The following is a 26,725-nucleotide window of genomic DNA, read 5'->3' as shown; positions in this document are numbered from 1 at the left end:
GTCTCTTATGTTAACACTGAGGACCTGAGTAGCCCAAGACCACCAGGGAGCATTGGTCCATTGAGGGACCTGAAGGAGAGGAAGTGTATCTTCTAGCCAGGGAATATCCATATGCCCTGTGTGACCATCCGGTAAGAGGCTTACCCACCTTCCTGAAGGAAGGTGTGGGAAGATATTCGCCTATTTTTCTCCTCCACTTGTGGGTCTCAACTTTGGATTTGGCTGTCTATATGCCCTTTCACTATTGAGTTCTGGTAAGAAGGAAATCTAGATCGGTGGTGGGACATAAGACACATCAAGTTGTTTTCTGGCTGTTACTTGAAGCACTGTTCTGCTTTGTCACTTATCACGGACATTTGTTTTCTTACTTGGATTTTATATTGCATCTGGGATTGTGTACACTTGTTTTTGTGCACCATTATTTCAAAAGTTTTAGATTTGTACAGTTTGGTTAACACATTTAATTGGTTGCAGCTTTACACAGGTTATAATCAGCGCACCTTTTACACCATTTATATCCTGTTGTTTTTTTGAACTTGTAATTGTGTTTCTTGCTTTTGAAAATCAGACAAAATTCCAAAAAAATAAAAATAAAAAAAAGGTTGGCAAGGTTACACAACTCCTATTCATAAGCATGGTAGTTAAATCTTCCCAGCACCTAAGGAATGCAGAAAATGTACACAGAGATGTGCATGCAAAATGGTTGCCTCTATCCCTAGTGCCTAGAAGTTCTAAGGGAAAAAAAAAAAAAAAAAATCACAACACTCTTCCAGTCGCTCCTGCAAAAGTATAAAATACTTCCAAGAAATATTCCCAGAACCTATTCCCTGCCTTTTTTTGTCATGTGCAAATCCATCCTAAGCTCTAAGGTGCAGGGTCCTCTGATTCCTCCTTTAGTGAATTGTTTTGTAACATACTGTCTGCCCTCATATTGTAACACGCTGCAAAAACTGTTTGCGCTATATAAATCCTGTATAATAAGAAAAACAAACTTAAAACTGCTGATTGTGAGAAGCTCCCAGACCACCTAGAACTAATTTAAACACTTATTACTTCTAGTTACACTTTAATACTTATCGTTAACGCGTAACTCCACTTTTGTTGAGAAAAAAAAACATTTCCCTCTGGATGATCCATGTACATTGTAGGGTTTTTTTTGTACAAACTTTGTTGCAGATTCCTACATTTTGTTATTCCAAAAAATCCCTGAGTGTTTGTATCTGTGTGGGAAAGTGAGTCTAATGGGAGTAGTTTAATTGTCAACCAGCTGTGCACCTGCAGGTCACGAATGAGGAAAGCTGCTGCATCCCTTTAGACATGATTTCCTATTGGGAGAATCTCACCAAAAATTTATTTTTTGTTGCAGGGGATGGCTGAAATCTAACTTGTATCTTAGGGCAGACTTCTGGGATAATAAGGGAGACAATCACACAAGCAGAAAATGGAGGTTTCTGGTGGGCATTCTGCACACATTCTGTGAAAGAACACCTCCAGGTAGCCATATTGCATTTTGAGAAAATAACAGAGTTCTAGATTGAAAAGTAAAGGCAATTTAAGAACATTCAATTACAATAGGACTTGTGTCGCAATTGTATATGCTATATGATTTTTTTTCGTTCCAAAAGTGGAGTTACCCTTTAAAATTTGCCAGAATGCAAATTCAGCTCAGGTGTAAATTAGAAAAAAAAAAAGCCTTCTTTATGACCTATATCGAATACATCAATTACAACATATAAATTTCATTACAGCACAGAGTCTTGCAAACTGAAAGCTGCCTACCCTAGATGCTAGTGCGCAGTTGAAAATTAGCAGTGTGGCCTTTACATACCAAAGCTATTGAAACTTACCTAAGTTTACCTGATCCTTTCTCAGAGAGTTCAACAGCTCTTTTACATTCTTCTAGAAGATCTCTTACACAGCCATGTTTGTCTGGATATAGTGTTATTTCCTGTTTAAAAAAAAAAAAAAAAATCCTAAGTATGACTGAAAAAAAAAACCAAAAAAACCAAAACTCTATTGTTTAAAAATGGGTAATGATTAAGTTTACAGAATTCCCAACTCCTTTTGGAGATTCTTAAATTATCAAAAGACTGTACACAATAGATTGATGCTCTACCCGTGCGTCTTGTAAATTCTTTATTATTTACAATAAACTCATTTTACTGAAACAGCCCAAAGCTTTTTATATCAACAGTCTACATGCTTTTTAATGATGTCTATATATTTCTCTACAGCAGGAGAAAAGGACTATCTTGTTGGATGTGTTAACAGTTTAGATGGGCCTCTGGATACAAGTTTTCATCTTCTCCATCAGATATTGCCTGCTTCAAATAACAGCATGCAGTTACCACCAGGTCGTCCACAACCAACTGTAGTACGTTTTGGTAGATGATGCAAGGTGCCATTGTAGTATGAGTGAGGGCTGCCTGCATTGCATGAACAATTCACTAGACTTGATTAAGGTATTTAACTGTTTCAATACTGGGCACTTTGACCCCCTTTCCTGCCCAGGCCAATTTTAAGCTTTTAGCGCTGCCGCACTTGACAAAAATTGTAACGCTGTATCCAAATTAAATTTTAATCATTTTTTTCACACAAATAGAGCTTTCTTTTGGTACCATTTAATCCCCACTGGGTGTTTTTCTTTTTTTTTTTGCTTAAAAAATAAAAAATTTGGAAGAAAAAAACTGAATTTTTGTAAAATCTTACCTGTAAAATTCCTTTCTCTGAGTCCTCCGACAGTCGCCGCCTCTTCATATTCGTCACAATGGGGTATTAGACTTTGCTCCGAAGGAGTAGCTAGGCAACAGAATATGTTAACATCAAAGCTTTTAACACATCCCACCCTCAAGGGGTGGTCCCCTCAGTCAATACCCTCCTACTTCCTGCAACCATATCTCAGTTTCAGTGGAATAGCAGTAGAGTATACAACCAAACCCCAAAAGAGGGCGGGGGCGGCGACTGTCGGAGGACTCAGAGAAAGGAATTTTACAGGTAAGATTTTACAAAAATTCAGTTTTCTCTTACGTCCTCCGACAGTCGCCGCCTCTTCATATTCGTCACAATGGGGACGTCCCAAAGCAGTGCAAACATGAGGGGTGGGAAACGCATCCGCGCCGTAAGGCAACGCAGTCTCCACATCAAGGAAAGGAACCTCACCAAAGGAAGGAAACCAGCTGGGCAACAGGAAAAAAACTTGCTCAACAGGAGCAACAACCCAGGAAAAAACAAAGAACCAGGGGATAAAAACTTATCCCAACAGCCAGAGGTCCCAACAAGGGACCCTAGGGAACTGCCGCACTAAGAACCTTGCGGCCAAAGGAAGCATCCGCCGATGCCTGAACATCCACCTTGTAGAATTTTGTGAAAGTGTGCACGGTCGACCAGGTCGCCGCCTTACACACCTGGGCTACAGAAGCCCCATGACGACAGGCCCAAGACGTACTCAGAGATCTAGTAGAGTGCGCCTTCACAGGCACAGGGGGAACCTTCACCTGCAAAGCATAGGCCTGTTCAATGGTCTGCCTGATCCATTTGGCGATGGTAGAGGCCGACGCCGCCATGCCCTTCCGAGGACCCTCTGGAAGAACAAACAAGGAATCCGTCTTTCGAAAAGACTCAGTCGATTTAAGGTAAACCCTTATCGCCCGAACAACAAACAAAGAATGTAGTCTCACCTCTTTCGGATGTTTAGGCTTCGCGCACAGCGAAGGCAAGACAATATCCTCATTGAGATGGAATTCCGAAACTCGCTTCGGAAGAAAAGAAGGATTAGGTCGCAAGACCACCTTATCCAAGGGAATAACCAAATACGGAGACTTGCAGGACAAAGCCGCCAGCTCCGACACTCTGCAAGCCGAAGTGATCGCAACCAAAAAGGCAACCTTTTTGGACAACATAGACAACGAGATCTCCCTGATCTGTTCAAAAGGAGCACGTTGTAACACAGATAGAACGAGATTCAAGTCCCAAGGGGGCAGAGGATCCCTCCTAGGAGGAACCAGATGCCGCACTCCCTGAACAAAAGTGCCAACCAAGTAGTTGGAAGCCACGGGACGTTGAAAAAGAACGGCCAGCGCAGACACCTGACCCTTTATCGTAGCCAGCGCCAAACGCTGATCGACACCTGTTTGAAGGAAGGACAACACACGGGAAACCGAGTACGTGCGGGGTGAAAACCCCCTGGACTCACACCAGGCAAAATAGGCCTTCCAAGTACGGTAGTAAACCTTCCCCGAGGAAGACTTCCTCACGTTGATCAAGGTATGAACGACCTCAGGGGAGAGACCCCTCTCCTTCAGGACCTCGGTCTCAACAGCCAGGCCGTCAAAGCCAGCGACTGTAAAGCAGGATGGTATATCGGCCCTTGAGACAGGAGATCGTCTCGAAGAGGCAGGCGCCACGGGGCGTCGACCACCAGATTCATGAGGTCTGCGTACCAGGACCGGCGTGACCAATCCGGCGTCACAAGAATCACCGTGCTGCGTTCCGAGTGTAACCTGCGAAGGAACCTGGACAGCAACTGAATCGGTGGAAACGCGTACATCAGCTTGTACTGATGCCACGGGGCCACTAACGCGTCCGACGCGTCTGCCCGAGGGTCGCGCGTCCTTGCCACGAACCTGCTCACCTTGTTGAGATGAGACGCGAACAGGTCCACATCTGGAAGACCCCACTTCGCGCACAACATCTGGAAGATAGCCGGGTGGAGAGACCATTCCCCCTGATCCAGGGTCTGGCGACTCAGATAGTCCGCCTGCCAGTTCTCCACTCCCGGAATGTGAACCGCCGTTATCGCCGGGACATGAGTCTCGGCCCAGGACAGAATGTCGGCCACTTCTCGAGCCGCTCGGGCACTCCTGGTGCCCCCTTGGTGGTTGATGTAGGCCACCGCAGTGGCATTGTCCGTCTGCACCCGAACCGGGCAGCCCTGCAGCCGGTCCGTCCAACGATGAAGACAGATTTATCGCACGCAATTCCAGAATGTTGATCGGAAGGGAGGACTCCCCCCTCCGACCAAGTTCCCTGGGCGGACAGAACGCCCAGAACACCACCCCAGCCCGACAGGCTGGCATCCGTGGTGATCACCGTCCACGAGATAGGACGAAAAGACTTGCCCCCCGACACCATCGGGGACTGGACCCACCACAGAAGGTCCCTTCTGGTGCGATGGCCCAACGAGATTTGAAGATCCAGAGATTGAGGTCGCCCGTCCCACCTGGAAAGGATCTCCGCTTGGAGACCCCGCGTGTGAAACTGGGCGAAGGGAATCGCCTCGAAGGCCGAGACCATCAATCCCAGACATCTCATGCACGTCCGCAGAGACGAGTGCGGAAAGTCCCTGAGGGACCTGACTTCCTCCTGAAGAGTTCTGAGTTTGTCTTCCGGCAGGAAGACCTTAGCCTGAACCGAGTCCAGGATCATTCCCAGGTAGGGAAGACGAACCGACGGACTCCGTGTCGACTTTGGAAAATTTATCGTCCAACCAAACTCCTGCAGAGTTTGCATCGTGACAGACAGGTCCTTCCCAAGACCCTGGCTGGTCGCAGACCGAACCAGAATGTCGTCCAGATACCCCAGGACAGAGATGCCCTGGGCTCTCAATAATGCCAGAACCGGTGCAAGCACCTTGGTGAAAACCCGCGGAGCCGAGACCAAAAGGTAACGTCACGAACTGGTAGTGATCCTCCGCAATGGCGAATCGAAGGTACCTCTGGTGACCCTCGAAAATGGGGATGTGAAGATACGCATCCTTCAAATCGATGGAGGCCATGAATTCCCCTGGAACCAGGGCAGCCACCACCGACCGCAGGGATTCCATGCGGAACTTGCGAACCCGCACAGAGCGGTTTAGAGCCTTCAAGTCCAGAATTGGACGAACCTTGCCCTCCTTCCTGGGCACGGTGAACAGATTGGAATAAAACCCCCGAAATCTGTCCCGATGAGGCACCGGAACCACCACTCCCTGAGCCCTCAGGTCTCGCACCGCCAGGTGCAGGTCCCGTAAACGCTCTAGAGACAGTTGAAGATTTGAGGGAAAAAATCTGCTCTCCGGCCGAGAGAGAAACTCGATCTTGTAACCAGATCGAACGATCTCCTGAACCCACCTGTCCCGCACGCGGGCCAACCAGGGTTGAAGAAAACCGAGCAAGCTTCCCCCCACCCCAAAACTGGGTGATGGCGCCCCTTTAGGCCGCACTGTTATGGGCAGCGGGTCCGGACTGACCGGACTTCTGTTTACCAGACCAGGGCTTCTTTTGAGAGCCTTGTCCCTTGAACGGTTTGCCCTTGTAGTGGAACCGAAAGGCACGAAAGGACCCCTGAGGGGGCCGAAAATTAGCATGCTTCTTCCCAGAAGCCCCCTTAGCCTTGGGGAAATGGGGCAAGAGAGTGCTCTTACCTCCGGTGATCCCCTTAATCAACACATCCAAGGACTCCCCAAAAAGGCGAGACCCATCATAAGGCAGATTGGCTAAGGTCTTACGTGAAGATTGGTCCACCGACCAACACTTCAACCAAACCAGGCGGCGAGACAACACCGCCACGCTGTGTACACGTGCAGCCAACGGGACTAAGTCCAAGTCCGCATCACACAGATACATGACACCCTGGTGGATTTGATCCACCATATCCAGGGTCGCCGGCGAGGCCGAATCGGCCACTAGGACGCGCCTAAGCACTTGCGTCCAACTTGCGACAGCCTGGGCCGCCATGAGAGAGGCAAACAGAGCTTTAAGCATAGAACCCGTAACAGAATAAGTATGACGGGCAAGAGACTCCATTCTTCTATCCGTGGCATCACGGAACACCGGGGAATCCTCTGCAGGAATCGCAGTGGATTTGTTCAAAACCGCAATTGCGTGATCCACCGGGGGTGGTACACACCACCGTTCATCAGTGGAAGGCGAAAAAAGGATAACGCAGCTTGAACCTACTTGGCACAGCAAAAGGTTTGCGTAAATTGCGCCATTGTTCCTTAACAGCGCGCTGAAAATCATCATTGCAGGGAAAAACCTGCGGCGTCCTGCGTTTTCTCTGCGTCCCATAAGCCGCCAAGGCAGCGGGGGGACACTTCATCCTGCAAACGCAGCGTTTGTTTTATGGAAGCAATCAATTCATCCATGATTGCAAGCTCTTCAGGCGAGCCAGGGGGAGAATTATAAACCCCCTCAACCTCAGCCTCCACCTCGGACCCCACTAGATCCAGGGAGGAGCGGGACCCCGATAAGGAGACCCCCGCCATAACAGCCCCATCACCTTCACCCTCAGAATCAGAGGAAATAGAAACTCTGGGTCTTTTAGTAGATTGAGCAGCCACCAGCATCTGCACCTGAGCAGCAAGGCCGGCCACAATAGTGGCCAAATCCCCCCCTGGGGGGGGAAACAGCGGTCCCCTGGCTTTCCACCAAGGTGGCAGGAAATTTGCCCTCCTGAGAATCCATTGCCCCAATATGAGATGCCGGAGAATAAAGGGTTAACTGCCCCTTTAACAAGCGCGGCGAGCGCAGCCCACCGCACCACACACAAGCACAATGAGACCCCCACAGGGACAATAAACTGAGGCAGGTTACACAGTCCCAGACTGACACCCCCCCCCCCAGACAGACAGGTCCCCACATAGATACACTTACCTCTCAATGGTGTGGGGGACCCGCACAGGCGAACAAGCCGCTGCACATGAGGCAGGGAGAGTCGCATACAAGACGCACAAAATGGGGGTTAAGAAACCGCACAGCGTCCAGTGAGGTAGCCACCTCACCAATCATCCCTGCACCGAACAGGGATGGGTCGTTCACTGTGCCAGGAGCGTTACCTGGCTGAACGCTGGATGGCAGGCTGGGAAGCCACTGACCCACGACCAGGGGGATCAGCCCGAGACCCAGCCCGCATGATCCTCTTCGTCAGAAGAACAAAAGCTGACAAAAAGAACAGCTAAGTAAAGGTAGAGAAAAAACTCAAACAAAAATCAAAAAAGAAGAAAGAGGCTGGGGCACAAAGCCCCAGCACAGAGAGAACCAGCTACTCCTGACAAGCTAGACATTGAAACTGAGATATGGTTGCAGGAAGTAGGAGGGTATTGACTGAGGGGACCACCCCTTGAGGGTGGGATGTGTTAAAAGCTTTGATGTTAACATATTCTGTTGCCTAGCTACTCCTTCGGAGCAAAGTCTAATACCCCATTGTGACGAATATGAAGAGGCGGCGACTGTCGGAGGACGTAAGAGAAAACATTTTTCCTGTTAGAAAATTTTGTAAATAAGTAATTTTTCTTCATTACTGATGTGCGCTGATGAGGCTGCACTGATGGGTACTGATAAAGTGGCAATAATATGCAGCACTGATTGGTTGTGCCATGATTACCTGTGCAGGTCTTCCTTGCGAGAAAATGCCACCGCACGCAGAAGAGAAACTATACAGTCAGGTCCATAAATATTGGGACATCAACACAATTCTACTCTTTTTGGCTCTATACACCACCACAATGGATTTGAAATGAAACAAACAAGATGTGCTTTAACTGCAGACTTTCAGCTTTAATTTGAGGGTATTTACATCCAAATCAGGTGAACGGGGTAGTAATTACAACAGTTTGTATATGTGCCTCCCACTTTTTAAAAAGGGACCAAAAGTAATGGGACAGATTAACAATCATAAATCAAACTTTCATTTTTTAATACTTGGTTGCAAATCCTTTGCAGTCAATTACAGCCTGAAGTCTGGAATGCATAGACATCACCAGACGCTGGGTTTCATCACTGGTGATGCTCTGCCAGGCCTCTACTGCAACTGTCTTCAGTTCCTGCTTGTTCTTGGGGAATTTTCCCTTCAGTTTTGTCTTCAGCAAGTACAATGCATACTCAATCTGATTCAGGTGATTGACTTGGCCATTGCATAACATTCCACTTCTTTCCCTTGAAAACTCTCTGGTTGCTTTCACAGTTTGCTTTGCATCATTGTCCATCTGCACTGTGAAGCGCCGTCCAATGAGTTCTGAAGTATTTGGCTGAATATGAGCAGATATTGCCCGAAACACTTCAGAATTCATTCTACTGCTTTTGTCAGCAGTCACATCAATAAATACAAGAGAACCAGTTCCATTGGCAGCCATACATGCCCACGCCATGAAACTACCACCACCATGCTTCACTGATGAGGTGGTATACTTTGGATCATGAGCAGTTCCTTTCCTTCTCCATACTCTTCTCTTCCCATCACTCTGGTACAAGTTGATCTTGGTCTCATCTGTCCATAGGATGTTGTTCCAGAACTGTGAAGGCTTTTTTAGATGTTTGGCAAACTCTAATCTGGCCTTCCTGTTTTTGAGGCTCACCAATGGTTTACATCTTGTGCTGAACCACTCTGAAGAAGTCTTCTCTTGATTGCTGACTGACACACATACACCTACCTCCTGGAGAGTGTTCTTGATCTGGCCAACTGTTGTGAAGGGTGTTTTCTTCACCAGGGAAAGAATTCTTCGGTCATCCACCACAGTTGTTTTCCGTGGTGTTCCGGGTCTTTTGGTGTTGCTGAGCTCACCGGTGCGTTCTTTCTTTTTAAGGATGTTCCAAACAGTTGATTTAGCCACACCTAATGTTTTTGCTATCTCTCTGATGGGTTTGTTTTGTTTTTTTTTTCAGCCTAATGATGGCTTACTTCACTGATAGTGACAGCTCTTTGGATCTCATATTGAGAGTTGACCGCAACAGATTCCAAATGCAAATAGCAGACTTGAAATGAACTCTGGACCTGCAGTTAAAGCACATCTTGTTTGTTTCATTTCAAATCCATTGTGGTGGTGTATAGAGCCTAAAAGATTAGAAATGTGTAGATGTCCCAATATTTATGGACCTGACTGTACGTATGTCACATCCGCAATATGCCACTAGGCGACGGGGATGCCAGTGCATGGGGACGATGGCCGCCGGGCACCCACGATCGATCCCCGCAGAGAGAGGACGGTCAGCTGTTGTAAACACAGCTGACTGCTCCTCTCTGAAATGATCACAGAGCGCCCGTGATCCTGCTATATAGGATCACAGGTCTCTATGATCATTTCACAAGCACACCCCTCATACAATTAGTAAACACTCTCCTAGACTCACACTTAACCCTGTTAAAAATCGCACAAGTGATCAATTACCACCAAAAGAAAGCTCCATTAGTGGAAAAAAAAGGACATCAATTTTTTTTGGGTACAACGTGGCATGACCACTCAATTTAATGTTAAAATAACAGTGCCAAATCGCAAAAAAATGGCCTGGTCATTAAGGGGGCAAATCCTTCCGGTCCTGAAGTGGTTAAAGAAAAAACACCCCTCAAGAGGGAACAAAAGAAGCATCCGCAGATGCCAAAGTATCTACCTTATAGAATTTTGTGAAGGTATGCACGGACGACCAAGTGGCTGCCTTGCAAACTTACGATATTGAAGCCTGATCACGGAAGGCACAAGAAGCACTCAGAGCCCGAGCAGAATGCACTTTTATAGGGAAAGGTGGAACCTTACCCTTTAATGGAATATGCCTGAGTCACTGCCTGTCTGATCCATCTGGATATGGTAGCCGAAAAAGCAAGCAGCCCTTTTCTTCGTCCATTCGTAACCACAAAAAGCGAGTCTGACCTCCGAAAGGACTCCGTAGCTCCCAGATATACCTGAATCGCACAAACCACATCCAAGGTATGCAAAGCAAATTCCTTGGTATGAGCCGGCTTAGGACACAAGGAAGGCAACACCATGTCCTCATTTAAATGGAAGTCAGAGACAACTTTGGGTAGGAATGATGGACAGGGACAAATAACTACTTTATCCCTATGGACCACTAAATAGGGACAGAGGGGATAGTGCCACCAGTTCTGATACCCTGCAGGCCGAAGTAATAGCCACCAAGAAGATCACCTTCTAGGATAACGTAGGCAAGGGAATCTCCCGAATATTCTCAAATTAAGGTTTCTGGAGAACCGAAAGTGCTACGTTTAAATCACATGGTGGCAAAAGTGACCGTACAGGTGGAGCCACATGTCGAATCCCCTAAATGAAGGTATGAACTAAAGAGTGCGTGGCTAGGGGTCACTGAAAGAACATTGCCAGGGCAGACACCTGGCCCTTGATGGTACTCAAGGCCAACTTCTGATCAACGCCCTGTTGAAGAAAGGTTAAGATTCAAACCAGAGAAAAGGATCGTGGATGAGCACCAATAGACTCACAACAAGAAATGTACTCTTTCCACATACGACGGTAGATATTGCTGAAAGATGACTTCCTCACCATTATAGTAGGGATCACTGATCCAGACAGACCTCTAATCCCTCAGTACCTGGTTTTCAATAGCCAAGCTATTAAAACCAGCAACAGTAAAGCAGGATGGTAGATCAGCTCTTGGGACAACTGGTATTCTCTGAGAGGAAGCCCCAAAGGGACGTTTATGGCCACCAGGATGATTGGAAGATCCTCGCTTTTGATTCCTCACAGGAACTGCGGAAGAAGCCTGAGCCGAGGATGATACTGGCATTACCCTGGCCCTTGGACACCTGCAAGGTCTGCCAGAGGAACCCGTGATCTCGCCACGTACCTCGGAATCCTCCTGTGAAATCAAACCTGCTAAAGGAGCTGCACACAGGACTGTGCAAACTGAACTGTTTTGAAGGTGGATACCACCAGACTCAGAACCTGTATGCAAAATGGGAGAGAGAACTATCGGTGTGACAGCAGCCAGTGAATCACGGCCTGTGGTCCCTGAAGTATGTGCAGAGGAAGGACCACCCTGGTTAGAAATAGAATCAGACCTAGGTAAATCAACTCCCTGGACAGGGATAGGGGGGACCTTAGGTAGTTCAGACATCACCTGAACCTTTGCAGGATTTAAATCCGCACAAGGAGACTCAAGACCTAAAAAAAGACAAGCTTTGTCCCCCTCCCCCCTTCTGGGTACCTCCAAAAAACATTTTGTGGATCGCGACGCTCACCAAAGAAGTCCACCGGGCCGGAAACCAGTGAAGATGTCCCCCCACCCCAAAAATGGCTGAGGGCAGACTTTCACACTTAAGGAGTCTTGTCTGCTGGTCCAGGGAAGCTAGCTCTAGGCTCACAAGACCAAGTTTGCTTGGAACCTCCCAGGGAAGATTTAAAAGATCTATTTCCCTTATTCTCTGTCCCAGAAGCACAACATTTTCTATGGGCTGAGGAGGGCCCCCACGTCTGCGGCGAGGCTCCTTCCCTTTCCTTGACTGTGACAGAAAGGTACTCTTCCCCTCCACCCTTAATGATGTCATCCAGGGTAGCCTCAAACAAGCAATCGCCTTGAAAGGGCAGATCAATGAGAGCTCTTAGAGGCTTGGTCTGCGGACCAATTCTTAGGCCACAGCATGCACCTAATCACCACCGCTGAAATATACATAGTTACATAGTTACATAGTGAGGTTGAAAAAAGACATCAGTCCATCCAGTTCAACCTATGATGTGTGTGTGTGTTTGCTTTTAACCGTACATTGTATACCCCTGTATGTTGTGGTCTCCAAGGTGTCTATCTAATAGTTTTTTGAAACTATCGATGCTCCCTGCTGATACGACTGCTTGAGGTAGAGAATTCCACATCCTTACCGCTCTTACAGTGAAGAACCCCTTACGCATTTTAAGGTTAAACCGCCTTTCCTCTAGTTTTAGTGAGTGGCCACGTGTCTTGTTGTATTTCCTTACTTTGAATAGTTTGTTCTTTATGCTAGGGTCGCCAGTACAGTATTTGTACATTGATATCATATCCCCCCTCAGTCGTCTCTTCTCTAGAGAGAATAAGTTCAGTGCTTGTAGTCTTTCCTCATATATATATATATATATTATGGACAGCACAGGAGCTGAATCCAAAGCGGCATTACAAATAAACTGCAGCCCATGGACCAACTGGTCCGCTAAGTCAGTATAAGCAGCGGGGACCTGCTCATTCTCAGGCCTTGGCGCAAGAGTTTGGCTCATTCAGTTAGGGTCTGAGACACCAGGGGTGCAATGCCAAATCGGCCATAGTAAACATGCTGCGTGCCACAGCCTTCGCATTGTCAGCCAGGTCCTTAAAGGATGGGGATTCCTCTATTGGGATCATGGTTGCTTTATTCAACCTGGAAAAAGGAGGGTCCAACACTTGTGGACTAGTCAACTTTTTTTTTAAAAGGGACTCATCAAAAGGCAAAATGTTTGGGGGGACAGAAATTTTGGTTGTTCCCATTCCTTACAGGAAAACCTGTCAAAATAAGGCACATAAGGAAACACCTTTGGAGTACAATGTGATTTATGCGTACCAAACGAGACATCCATGTCCCTGGCTACATCAGCGGCATCTTTCATCTTTAAAGTCTCACGCACTGCAGTGATAAGTGCGTCTACCAGCGCTTTTTCAATCGCTGCTGCAACCATGGAGGAATAATCCTCACTATCGGATGGATCAGGGGGTGTGGTATTAAGTCGCCCTGGACGGGACGTGTCCACACCAGCATCAGGCTCAGACGAGACAGACTGAGCAGGGGAAGGCGGGGGGACGCTTCCTCCTGGGCCTTTGCCCACATGCCACTTCCACCCTGGACACTAAGGACTGCAGGACCGTCGTCACTGCAACCATGGGAAGCAAGAGAAAAACTAAAAAGATGTAACAGTGCATTTTTTTTTTTTTTTAAGTACTGATCACTGTATTGATGTCACTGGTCCCCGAAAAGTCACTGCGTGTCAGATTTGTCTGCCGCAATGTCGCAGTCCCGCTAAAATTAACTGATCGCCACCTTTACTAGTAAAAACAATAAAGTCCATGAATGTATCGCCTAGTTTTTGGACGCTATAACTGTTGCGCAAACCAATCAATATACACTTATTAAAATTTTTGTTTTACCAAAAATATGTAGCCAAATACATATTGGCCTAAATTGATGAAAAAATTTGAGATTTTTAAAAAAATTTTATTGGATATATTTTGTAGCAGAAAGTAAAGAATATTGCTTTTTCATTTATTTTTTTAAAAGTTGTGGTTTTATTGTTTATAGTTCAAAAAATAAAAACCTCAGAGGTGATCAAATACCACCAAAAGAAAGTTATATTTGTGGGGGAAAAAACAACACAAACTTTATTTGGGTACGTCGTCACACGCGCAATTGTCAGTTAAAGCAACTCAGTGCCGTATCGCAAAAAAATGGCCCGTCAGGAAGGGGGTAAGACCTTCCGGAGCGGAGTTTGGTAATGGTTAAGCACAGACCGATAAGAGGCAGACACTGTTAGATGGTGCCAGGGTGTGCTTGCAGCTTCTTCCGGCAGATTGTTGCAGTAACTGGGCACAAATAGGAAGGCCAGAGTAGATATGGAGAAGGCCTCACCTGACTGAGCTGCAGGAGACTCAGACGAAGAGGACTCAACAATGATAGAGATATCTCGTTCTAGATTGCAGGCATTGGTTCAATCGGGGATACCAGATAAAGGCCCCAGAACCACTAGGGGAGTATGAACTGAGGTCACCTGTGGCAGCAGGATTGTTCTCTGTGATTTAGCAAACCTGTCCACACAGCAGTGCTGCAAGTGAGGCAAAGCTTCAATGCTCACAAACTGGGACAACAGGTGACCGGAGGTGACAAGATCACTGTAGGTGTGCAGTGGAAAAATCAACCAAAAATCCACATGCTGCTTCAGGTAGAGTAGCAAGATTATGTAGCCTTCAGTCTAAAAAGCAAGAAAGAGCACACAACACTACACCCAATGGATATCTGCACTTGAACCCTCCGCCTTACCCAGGTAAACCGCTCATGGCTGGAAACTAAATAGGGCTGCAGACAGTGAGGTAGCTTGAGGGGCTTCATCCCCATCAGTCTTACTCACAGTCTCTTCAAAAGGGTCACACAAGGAGCTGTGCCATTGCTCTACACCTGGAAAGTGCTAAGGCTTAGAGAGTACCAGTCAGGCGAGAGTCATTACCTTTGGAAAATCCATAAACAGTCATACTGAGATGGTCAACAAAACCTACACGACCACAAAACAGGTCAGGAAGGTTTAGAGCAGCTTGTAGCACCATAAATGTGAAAATGGAAACAAAGGCACCCTAAACATCCACCTGGCAAAATTAAACCAGATTCCCAGGTGGCAGCCTTGCAAATCTGAGAAACCGATGCCCGATGCTAAAAAGCCAATTAGGCACTATCAGATCTGTCAGAGTGTGCCTTAACGGGTAAAGCTGGAACCCTATCCTTTAAGCCTAAACGGTAGTTTGTCTGATCAACCTGATGAGAGTAGTGGTTAATGATTCTTACTCTGAATGGTCTAAGGTTATCAGTGGTGTACCCCAAGGTTCAGTGTTGGGACCCTTACTTTTTAATATCTTTATAAATGATATAGGGTCTGGGAATAAAAGTACAATTTCAGTATTTGCACATGACACCAAGCTTTGCAGTGGAATAACTTCCTTACAGGAGGTTTTCAACTTGCAAGCTGATCTCAATGCACTGTTTCATTGGGCAACTATGCGGCAAATGAGGTTTAATGTTGATAAATGTAAAGTTATGCACATTGGGGCTAAGAATATGCATGCATCATACATACTAGGTGGAGTAGAACTGGGGGAATCCATAGCGGAGAAGGATCTGGGTGTTATGGTAATCATAATAATAGCATGCAATACCAAGCTGCGGTTTCCAAAGCAAGCAAAGTCCTTTCTTGTATTAACAGAGGTATGGACTCCAGGAGAGCAAGATATTTTACCCCTGTACAAATCATTAGTAAGGCCTCATCTGGAATATGCAGTTTAGTTTTGGACACCAGTTCTTAAAAAGGCTATTGGGGAACTGGAGAAAGTGAAGAAGGGCAACCAAACTGATAAGAGGCATGGAAGAGATCAGCTATGAGAAAAGATTAGAGGAACTGAATTGATTCTCTCTTGAGAAGAGAAGATTAAGGGGGGATATGATCAACATGTATAAATACATAAGGGGCCCATATAGTGAACTTGGTGTTGAGTTCACTATATGGGCCCCTTATGTATTTATACATAAGGGGCCCATATAGGACAAGGGGCACTCTTTACGTCTAGAGGAAAACAGATTTGGTCTCCAAATACGGAAAGTTTTCTTCACTGTAAGAGCTGTGAAAATGTGCAATGTGGAATAGACTCCCTCCAGAGGTGGTTCTGGCTAGCTCTCTAGATTGTTTTAAAAAAGGCCTGGATTCTTTCCTGGGTGTACTTAATATACAGTAAGTGGGTACTAAATTTTTTTTTTTTTTTTAGGTAAAGTTGATCCAGGGAATATTCGATTGCATCTCGGTGGATCAGGAAGGATTTTTTTTCCCCTGCTGTAGCAAATTGGATCACACTTTGCTGGGTTTTTCGCCTTCCTCTGGATCAACTGCGGGTATAGGATTGTGTATATATGATTGTATGGTTGGGTTTTCAATACTGTTTTTTTTTTCTTTTTTGTTGGTTGAACCAGATGGACTATCAAATAGTTAAGGGTGAAGCAGGATTAAATGTAGGAAAAAAGTTCCTAGACTAGCAGCAAGCAAAAAGGCCTTTTAGGTGCACAAGAAAACGTGAAAAAAGTCAATTTTCTAGCCCCCAAATGGGTAGGGATGATTAAGTCAATAGGCACCTGTCTCAGGACCATGGTTTAAACAGCCATGCCATTAAAGCCAGCGACTGAAATGCAGGCTGGAACACTGGCCCTCGATAAAGAGGATGCAGACAATTCGGAAAGGGCCCTCATTCTGCAAGGATTCTGACCAGGTCTAAGTACCTTGTTCTCCTAGGCCAATCAGATGCAATGAGTACCACCAGAATGCCTCCCATCTTGACCCTGTGTAGCAGATGAGAAACAATCTGGAGGAGCAGAAAGGCATCTTTCAAACTGAACCATTCCCATGGAGCGACTAGTTTGGACCTGGCAACGTGGATGCCAGAAGACCCATGTTCAGTGTCACTCACCTATGGCAATATAACCTATTCTCCCAGATACAGACGCTTTTGACAGAAAATACGCCTGACAAATTTTCTTTGTCGGGGATGTGGGTGGAGGGCAAGGCTAGAATGTGAAATTTAGACCAAGAGAGGATCAAGTCCACTTTCATGTGAGCGGCGCAACTTCTGGTGCGTATTTGATGACTGATTCATATTGGATGCTCTCGCAGTAGAAGTGTCTATCGTTGGAGACTACAGTCAGGTCCATAAATATTGGGACATCTACACAATTCTAATCTTTTTGGCTCTATACACCACCACAATGGATTTGAAATGACACAAACCAGATGTGCTTTAACTGCAGACTTTCAGCTTTAATTTGAGGGTATTTACATCCAAAACAGGTGAACGGTGTAGGAATTACAACAGTTTGCATATGTGCCTCCCACTTTTTAAGGGACCAAAAGCAATGGGTCAGATTAATAATCATAAATCAAACTTTCACTTTTTAATACTTGGTTGCAAATCCTTTGCAGTCAATTACAGCCTGAAGTCTGGAACACATAGACATCACCAGACGCTGGGTTTCATCGCTGGTGATGCTCTGCCAGGCCTCTACTGCAACTGTCTTCAGTTCCTGCTTGTTCTTGGGGCATTTTCCCTTCAGTTTTGTCTTCAGCAAGTGAAATGCATGCTCAATTGGATTCAGGTCTGGTGATTGACTTGGCCATTGCATAACATTCCACTTCTTTCCCTTAAAAAATGGTTTTGGTTGCTTTCGCAGTATGCTTCTTGTCCATCTGCACTTTGAAGCGCCATCCAGTGAGTTCTGAAGCATTTGGCTGAATATGAGCAGATAATATTGCCCGAAACACTTCAGAATTCATTCTACTGCTTTTGTCAGCAGTCACATCAATAAATACAAGAGAACCAGTTCCATTGGCAGCAATACATGCCCATGCCATGACACTACCACCACCATGCTTCACTGATGAGGTGGTATGCTTTGGATCATGAGCAGTTCCTTTCCTTCTCCATACTCTTCTCTTCCCATCACTCTGGTACAAGTAGATCTTGGTCTCATCTGTCCATAGAATGTTGTTCCAGAACCGTGAAGGCTTTTTTAGATGTTGTTTGGCAAACTCTAATCTGGCCTTCCTGTTTTTGAGGCTCACCAATGGTTTACATCTTGTGGTGAACCCTCTGTATTCACTCTGGTGAAGTCTTTTCTTGATTGCTGACCGACACACATACACCTACCTCCTGGATAGTGTTCTTGATCTGGCCAACTGTTGTGAAGGGTGTTTTCTTCACCAGGGAAAGAATTCTTCGGTCATCCACCACAGTTGTTTTCCGTGGTGTTCTGGGTCTTTTGGTGTTGCTGAGCTCACCGGTGCATTCTTTCTTTTTAAGGATGTTCCAAACAGTCGATTTGGCCACACTTAATGTTTTTGCTATCTCTCTGATGGGTTTGTTTTGTTTTTTTCAGCATAATGATGGCTTGCTTCACTGATAGTGACAGCTTTTTGGATCTCATATTGAGAGTTGACCGCAACAGATTGCAAATGCAAATAGCACACTTGAAATGAACTCTGGACCTGCAGTTAAAAGCACATCTTGTTTGTTTCATTTCAAATCCATTGTGGTGGTGTATAGAGCCTAAAAAATAAGAATTGTGTAGATGTCCCAATATTTATGGACCTGACTGTACGTATGTCACATCCGCAATGTGCCACTAGGCGACGGGGATGCCGATGCATGGGGACGATGGCCGCCGGGCACCTACGATCGCTCCCCGCAGAGAGAGGACGACGGTCAGCTGTTGTAAACACAGCTGACTGCTCCTCTCTCTGAAATGTTCACAGGGCGCCCGTGATCCTGCTATATAGGATCACAGGTCTCTATGATCAATCCAAACAGTGGATTTGGCCACACCTAATGTTTTTGCTATCTCTCTGATAGGTTTGTTTTGTTTTTTCAGCCTAATGATGGCTTGCTTCACTGATAGTGACAGCTCTTTGGATCTCATGTTGAGAGTTGACAGCAACAGATTCCAAATGCAAATAGCACACTTGAAATGAACTCTGGACCTTTTATCTGCTCCTTGTAAATGGGATAATGAGGGAACATCACACCTGGCCATGGAACAGCTGAGCAGCCAACTGTCTCATTACTTTTGGTCCCTTAAAAAGTGGGAGGCACATATACAAACTGTTGTAATTCCTACACCTTTCACCTAATTTTATGTAAAAATCCTCAAATTAAAGCTAAAAGTCTGCAGTTAAAGCACATCTTGTTTGTTTCATTTAAAATCCTTTATAGAGCCAGAAAGGTTAGAATTGTGTCGATGTCCCAATATTTATGGACCTGACTATCTCTGACCAAGTCCCCTGCACTAAGAGGGCATCTAGGCCTACTCCCCAGTCGACAGGCTGGCAACCAAGGTGATCTTTCCATGCCTTTTGATACAAGGACTTTCATTACTCCAGCGTTGGATTTGAAATTCACCACACTAGGGAGTGTCTGCCTTTTTGGGGTTAAGATTCATACTGCCGCCTAGAGTCCCTTTGTTGTACACTGCCAGAATGTTGAACTGCAATAGTTTGGAGTGAAACTGTACATATGTCACAGCCTCTTAAGAGTTAACCATGAGACTCAAGATCCTTATGCAGGCATGAAGTGAGAGCTTCCCCTGGGCCTGTTCAGGCATGAGAGTGGAGGGACAGAAAGTTGTCCTAAAGCAGGAAGATTTTGACAGGGCTGTATCGTATATCAGTCTGCACTGTCTTCAGGATGCTGACCATCTAAGACTGGGAGGAGAAGTCCTTTAATAGGATATTTTCCAGATAACCCACAACATAAATCTCTTAAGCACAGAGCAGAGTAAAAACTGGGGAAAGCAAATTCGTGAAAACCAGGGGCGGGAGGGAAATGCAGAAAGGTAATGATGATTATTAGCCCTAGTCTGACATTGGCTAGAACCTTGAGATTTCGTTTTGCAATTAGTCTAAAAAGACATCGTGTAAGCTTCATTTTTACCTTGTGCACGTATTAACGCAAGTGATCTCCTTGCCATTGTTCACCCCAATAACTGCGGTATAACATATCTTCATCATACTCCAGTACAAATAATGTATGAGAACATCTGAAGCTCCTCATTGCCGCCATGTTATTTCACAAGCTAAAGACTAAGTCAAGCCAGCTGACCACATGAGCTGAGCGAACTTAAGTCTTGAGTCAATTTTGATTAATGCCAATAATTACTGGAGAATCCGGGCATAAAGAACAGCCTGGAACGGAGAACACAGACAATTTCTAGGGTTGCATGCACTAGTCAAAGATGCCTGAAGAGCAGCTTCATGGATTTTAAGAGAAATGATGAAAGAGTAAAAATCAAAACGGTGTTCAGATATTTGGGTTATTAAATATGTTACAAAAAAAATAAAGTATGTTTTCAGGCTGAGCTCAAGTTTCAGTCGGTAAAATAATTTTTATTTGTTTTGGGTGTACATGATGTGTCAGCTGCCCTATCCTTTAGAAAGTTTGTGTTGAGCTAGGTAGCAAATGATTTTTTTTTTTACAGTGAAATTAAAAATGTCAGATTATTCGGGTATACTGATTTTTCAATCAAAAGGTAAACCTCTTATAATTTTCATCAACCTACTTTGCATGAAAAAAGATACAAAAACAGTTATAATGTGCAATATGGGCATAGTTCTAGATTAATAAAAATAGTTTCCAGTATTATAGAGGAAAAAAACGCAAGAGGAAAATGGGATTTTTGACTTACCGAAAAATCCTTTTCTCTGAAGTTCATTGACAGACTTCATATCTTCTTGACCATTGGGTTATACTGCTCCCTGCAGGAGTAGGACACTAGACCGGAAAAAGCTTTACCACGCCTATGGGGCAGTCCCTTGCTGGTATAACCCCACACACTCTGCTATAGCCCTCAGTTTCGTTGCAAGCAGTGTTTTAGAAGACCACAGCCCCATTCCACTCAGAAATAGGGGGGCAGGTGCTGCGTCTGGCAATGAACTTCAGAGAAAAGGATTGTACAGCAAGTCAAAAATCCAGTTTTCTCTATCGTTCATTGACAGACAACTTCATATCTTCTTGACCATTGGGACGTCCCAAAGATGTATTTGCATGAGGGGTGGGAAAAACAAAAGCAAAAAAAACGTAATTTCCCAAAGCTAAAACGTAGCCAAACAGGTAACCTGGAGCTCAACCAGGAACAACTGGAGCTCACCAAAAAAGAACAAACCTACACCCTCAAAGAGAAAAAAAATTATCTTTTAAACCGCAGCCTGCAAAACCTTGCAGCCAAAAGAGGCTGCCGAAGATGCAAACACATCTACTTTGTAGAATTTTGTGAATCTGTGCACCGACTGACAAACTTGCATCACTGACGCCTGATGGCGAAAAGCCCAGGAAGTGCTCAGCGCCCTAGTAGAGTCAAATATAGAGTAAGGTGACTCTCGCGCTATCAGATTGCAAGTCATTCTGATGAAATTAAATACCTCCCAGGTGCTGCAAATACTGAACTGATTAACCAAACAGTGTAAATAAAAATAAATCAATAAATGAATAGTACTGCGCTCCTAGGATCTTATAAAGGTAAAAATATAACGGTGCTCCAATATTCCTCATGTCCACAAAAGATAAATTTCAATATAAATACATTTAAGTTTAAATATATAAATACTATATAAATAGGTAAAGGTGCTCCAGTGTTTATGGTAAACAAATATATAAAGTGCATACAGTGCTGGACAGGTCCTTTATAGCAAGGATATTTTTATACCTGAATAAAGTGCAATATATTTTAAATTTGTGCAAATAATCAATGGATAAATCTAATTCATGACCTAAATAAATATTCAACAGACACAAATAAGTGCAAAGAATTGTGCGGAGTGTCCAAGAAAATCCAAAATAGAGTGACTCTTCAAAGCATACTTCCTCTAGTAGTGAAGTCTTTTATATCATATATTGAAAACCCTCCACCAGAAAATTCAAGCGATTGGGGTGCTCTTCCGTGGTGACACCTATGTGTGTATTAACTGCTCACCTCCATCCATAATCGACAATGCCTGTGGGTGTTCGGAATTTAATGGCTTGTGATCCTCCTGTGTGTGCTCGTTTTTCTTTCCACAAAGTAATGTAGAGAAATTACAGCTTTAGATTTTCGGAGATTCTACTGTCTCCAGATCATGGGTAAAGAAAAGGGCTTAGTGTAGTATATCACAATCTTTATTTATAAAAAAAATATAAATCCACTCACATGTTAGTAAGGAATTCACATACAGACACACCCTCTTCATGTCCCGATACGTCACTTCCGGTTTCTCGTATATGCCCTACGCGTTAAGTCACGGGTCACGATGCTTCCTCAGAAATACAAAAATAGGTAGTGACGCATGTTAAATGGTGTGTAAAACGAAAATATGACCAGGCGGTCACATTTGGAAATCTGGCCCGCCATCACCTTGCCTTATCATTAACCAGCTTCGTATATACTTCAATATGGGACGAACCAAGTGTCCCAGCAGCCATATTATTGTAGTCCAACTTTTGAAATAAATATTACTCCATCCTTCGCTTGGAAAGATATGTTTACATACTATGAAATCTATTCAAATATTACAATCAATAAGAACCCAGAAGTGAAGTATTGTGACTTTATAATCATGATCAGTATTATAATCACGTATATAGCATCTAAACACCTTACTATTATTAAATTTTTATCAGTAGGAACTAGGTGTATTTGTCTAAAATCAAAATCTAAATATATAATATAATGATAATAGGGATAACCTCTATATACAGTGTCTTGCAAAAGTATTCGGCCCCCTTGAACTTTGCAACCTTTTGCCACATTTCAGGCTTCAAACAAAGATATAAAACTAATTTTTTGTGAAGAATCAACAAGTGGGACACAATCATGAAGTGGAACGAAATTTATTGGATAATTCAAACTTTAACAAATAAAAAAACTGAAAAATTGGGCGTGCAAAATTATTCAGCCCCTTTACTTTCAGTGCAGCAAACTCTCTCCAGAAGTTCAGTGAGGATCTCTGAATGATCCAATGTTGACCTAAATGACTAATGATGATAAAAATAATCCACTAAGTCTCCGTATAAATGCACCTGCACTGTGATAGTCTCAGAGGTCCGTTTAAAGCGCAAGCGCAGAGAGCATCATAAAGAACAAGGAACACACTAGGCAGGTCCGAGATACTGTTGTGGAGAAGTTTAAAGCCGGATTTGGATACAAAAAGATTTCCCAGGCTTTAAACATCCCAAGGAGCACTGTGCAAGCGATAATATTGAAATGAAAGGAGTATCAGACCACTGCAAATCTACGAAGACCTGGCCGTCCCTGAAAACTTTCAGCTCATAGAAGGAGAAGACTGATCACAAATGCAGCCTAGAGGCCCATGATCACTCTGGATGAGCTGCAGAGATCTACAGCTGAGGTGGGTGACACTGTCCATAGAATAACAATCAGTCGTATACTGCACAAATCTGGCCTTTATGGAAGAGTGGCAAGAAGAAAGCCATTTCTTAAAGATATCCATAAAAAGTGTTGTTTAAAGTTTGCCACAAGCCACCTGGGAGACACACCAAACACGTGGAAGAAGGTGCTCTGGTCAGATGAAACCAAAATCGAACTTTTTGGCAACAATGCAAAACTTTGTTTGGCGTAAAAGCAACACAGCTCATCACCCTGAACATACCATCCCCACTGTCAAACATGATGGTGGCAGCATCATGGTTTGGGCCTGCTTTTCTTCAGCAGGGACAGGGAAGATGGTTAAAATTGATGGGAAGATGGATGGAGCCAAATACAGGACCATTCTGGAAGAAAACCTGATGGGAGTCTGCAAAAGACCTGAGACCTGGAGGGAGATTTGTCTTCCAACAAGACAATGATCCAAAACCTAAAGCAAAATCTACAATGGAATGGTTTACAAATAAACATATCCGAGTGTTAGAATGGCCAAGTCAAAGTCCAGACCTGAAGCCAATCAAGAATCTGTGGAAAGAACTGAAAACTGCTGTACACAAACGCTCTCCATCCAACCTCACTGAGCTCGAGCTATATTGCAAGGAGGAATGGGCAAAAATTTCAGTCTCTCGATGTGCAAAACTGATAGACATACCCCAAGCGACTTACAGCTGTAATCGCAGCAAAAGGTGGCGCTACAAAGTATTAACTTAAGGGGGCTGAACAATTTTGCACGCCAAATTTTTCAGTTTTTTATTTGTTAAAGTTTGAAATATCCAATAAATATCGTTACATAGTTACATAGTTAGTGAGGTTGAAAAAAGACATCCGTCCATCCAGTTCAACCTATGCTGAGTGTGTGTTTGCTGTTAACCGTACATTGTATACCCCTGTATGTTGTGGTCTTTAAGGTGCCCATCTAATAGTTTTTTGAAACTATCAATGCTCCCTGCTGATACGACTGCTTGTGGAAGAGAATTCCACATCCTTACCGCTCTTACAGTGAAGAACCCCTTACGCACTTTAAGGTTAAACCGTTTTTCCTCTAGTTTTAGTAGGTTCCACTTCATGATTGTATCCCACTTGTTGATTCTTCACAAAAAATTACAGTTTTATATCTATGTTTAAAGCCTAAAATGTGGCAAAAGGTCGAAAAGTTCAAGGGGGGCGAATACTTTTGCAAAGCACTGTATAAATCAAACAACTATCTTATGGAGAAATATATAAAAACTAGCTAATTAACAGTATATAAACAGAGGGTTTATCAGTAGATCAGAAATTATCGATTTTAAATCACAGTGGAGTATTCTTTTAATGAATAGTATTAAAGGCAATAATTTATATTTATTAGAATATCTATAAAATTTATTTTCCATATAGAGAAATGAGCTATAGTAGTATATAGAGATAAACCCCATAAAAATATATAGAGAAAACATTAAGTTTAAGAAGAAATTAAATATTGTACAAAAATGTGTATTATATTTATTATTAAAAGTCATTAATTTTATATTAAAAATCACCAATAAAAACAGTTCAGGTAAAATTCTACATTTAGGCCCGTAGGTGTAGAAGTAGTCAGTCATTCTAAAAAATCCATTGGGATTCTAATTGACTCAAAGTCCAAATTTTGCGGCTTCCTCTCCAATGTCTTTTATATGGTTCAATGCCCCAAAATTTAAGTTGGAAAGGGTCTCTGGTGGATTTCAAAGTGCTTTGAAACGCTATGCTTATCGTAGCCTTTTAGTATATTTTGTACATGCTCCATAATTCTTATCCAGAGTAATCTTTTGGTACAGCCTATATATTGTAAGCCACAGCTACATTCGAGTGCACACACAGCCCCTTCTGTGTTACAACTTATGAAGTCTTTAATTCTAAAAGATCCATTACTCGAAGATTTGAATTCAAATATTTTTATTAGGACATTTTGTTCTCACACATGCGTAGCATCTCCTACACGGGAATAATTATTTTCCAGTAAAAAAGGAGAACATCTTAAGTGGTGGGTCTATTACGGTCTTGACTATTTTATTTCTCAGAGTGGGAGCCTTTTTATACACAAATTTAGGTTGTTCCGGTAGTGCGCTTTGGAGAAGTTTGTTTATTTTTAAAATATGGCAATTTTTTTTATTATTCTTTCCACTTTGTGTTGTACATTGTAATCCAGAATGCTAGGAACCAAGTCCATACAAGTCTCATTTATTTTTGTCCGTCCTTCATATGGGTAGTCCTATGTATGTTTTCCACTTCGTATTTTCTCTTCAATACTTTTTTTATCATAGCCTTTAATAACAAATGTTTGTCCTACTACACCTTTGCCTGTTCTTGAAAGTCTTCTTGCTTTGTACAATTTCTTCTTATTCGTAACAGTTGTCCTTTTGGGGTGTTATATAGCATATTTATTGTGATGGCATCTATCTATTGGCAAATAACTTTTCCTATCAACAATTTTAAAGTGGGTCTTCGTAATTCGGTTCTTATTTTCTCGCAATTAGGTTCATATTTTCTTGTATAATCAGAAGGTCTAAATAAGTGATTTCTTTTTCTCTAATATTCCAAGTTAATTTTATGTTTCTATCATTCTCATTCAATTTATTCAAAAAATTAGTGTCACTTGATCTCCTTTCCACAAAATGATTCCATCATCAATCTTTTATATAACAGGAGCTCTTTTGGAGTTTCCTTATAGATTGGATCTTCCTCCCACCTTGCCATACATATATTCACTATGCTTGGCGCAAATTTTGATCCCATGGCTACTCCTGTTTTCTAAAAAGAATGTTAGTACCAAAAAAAATTCTTCTCTAAACAAAAGTTGAGGCATTTTATTATACAATTTCTTTGTTTGCATAGTAAAGGTGTATATTTTCTTAATGCCCATTTGACTGCCTCACAGGTTTGATAGTGTTGTATAATCGTATACAATGATGCTACGTCTATGGTAGCCATCTTGAGTGTGTCTATTCTTTGGTATTTCTTCTATTATTTGGAGAATAGGTTTTGAATCTCTTACACAGGCTTTGGTTTTCTGTATTAATGGTTGCAGAAATGAATATACTAACCCATTCTTGCGGTGATAGTGTCTATACCAGGGATCCTCAAACTACGGTCCTCCAGCTGTTGCGGAACTACACATCCCATGAGGCATTTTAAAAACTCTGACATTCACAGACATGACTAAGCATGATGGGATTTGTCGTTCCTGAACAACTGGGGGGGCCATAATTTGAAGACCCCTGATCTATATCATTCACTATTGGCCTTGGAGGTGGATTATCTTTATCTTTGTGGATCATGAGTA

The 26,725-nt window shown here is 43.5% G+C and overlaps 1 protein-coding gene across 5 annotated transcripts in view; it reads right to left on the bottom strand.

Moving 5' to 3' along the window:
* USP7 (ubiquitin specific peptidase 7) overlaps positions 1 to 26,725 on the bottom strand; it is a 666,343-nt gene that overhangs the window by 142,043 nt on the left and 497,575 nt on the right. For all 5 annotated transcript variants that reach the window (XM_082260831.1, XM_082260832.1, XM_082260833.1 and 2 more), the window contains one exon: positions 1,848 to 1,948. In XM_082260831.1, coding sequence (XP_082116957.1) covers positions 1,848 to 1,948 — 101 coding nt within the window. The remainder of the gene's footprint in view (positions 1 to 1,847; positions 1,949 to 26,725) is intronic.

The sequence above is a fragment of the Pelophylax lessonae genome, assembly GCF_965119305.1.
Source record: "Pelophylax lessonae genome assembly, chromosome: 6".
Classification (NCBI taxonomy): domain Eukaryota; kingdom Metazoa; phylum Chordata; class Amphibia; order Anura; family Ranidae; genus Pelophylax; species Pelophylax lessonae.
This window is presented reverse-complemented; position numbering and strand designations above follow the sequence as displayed.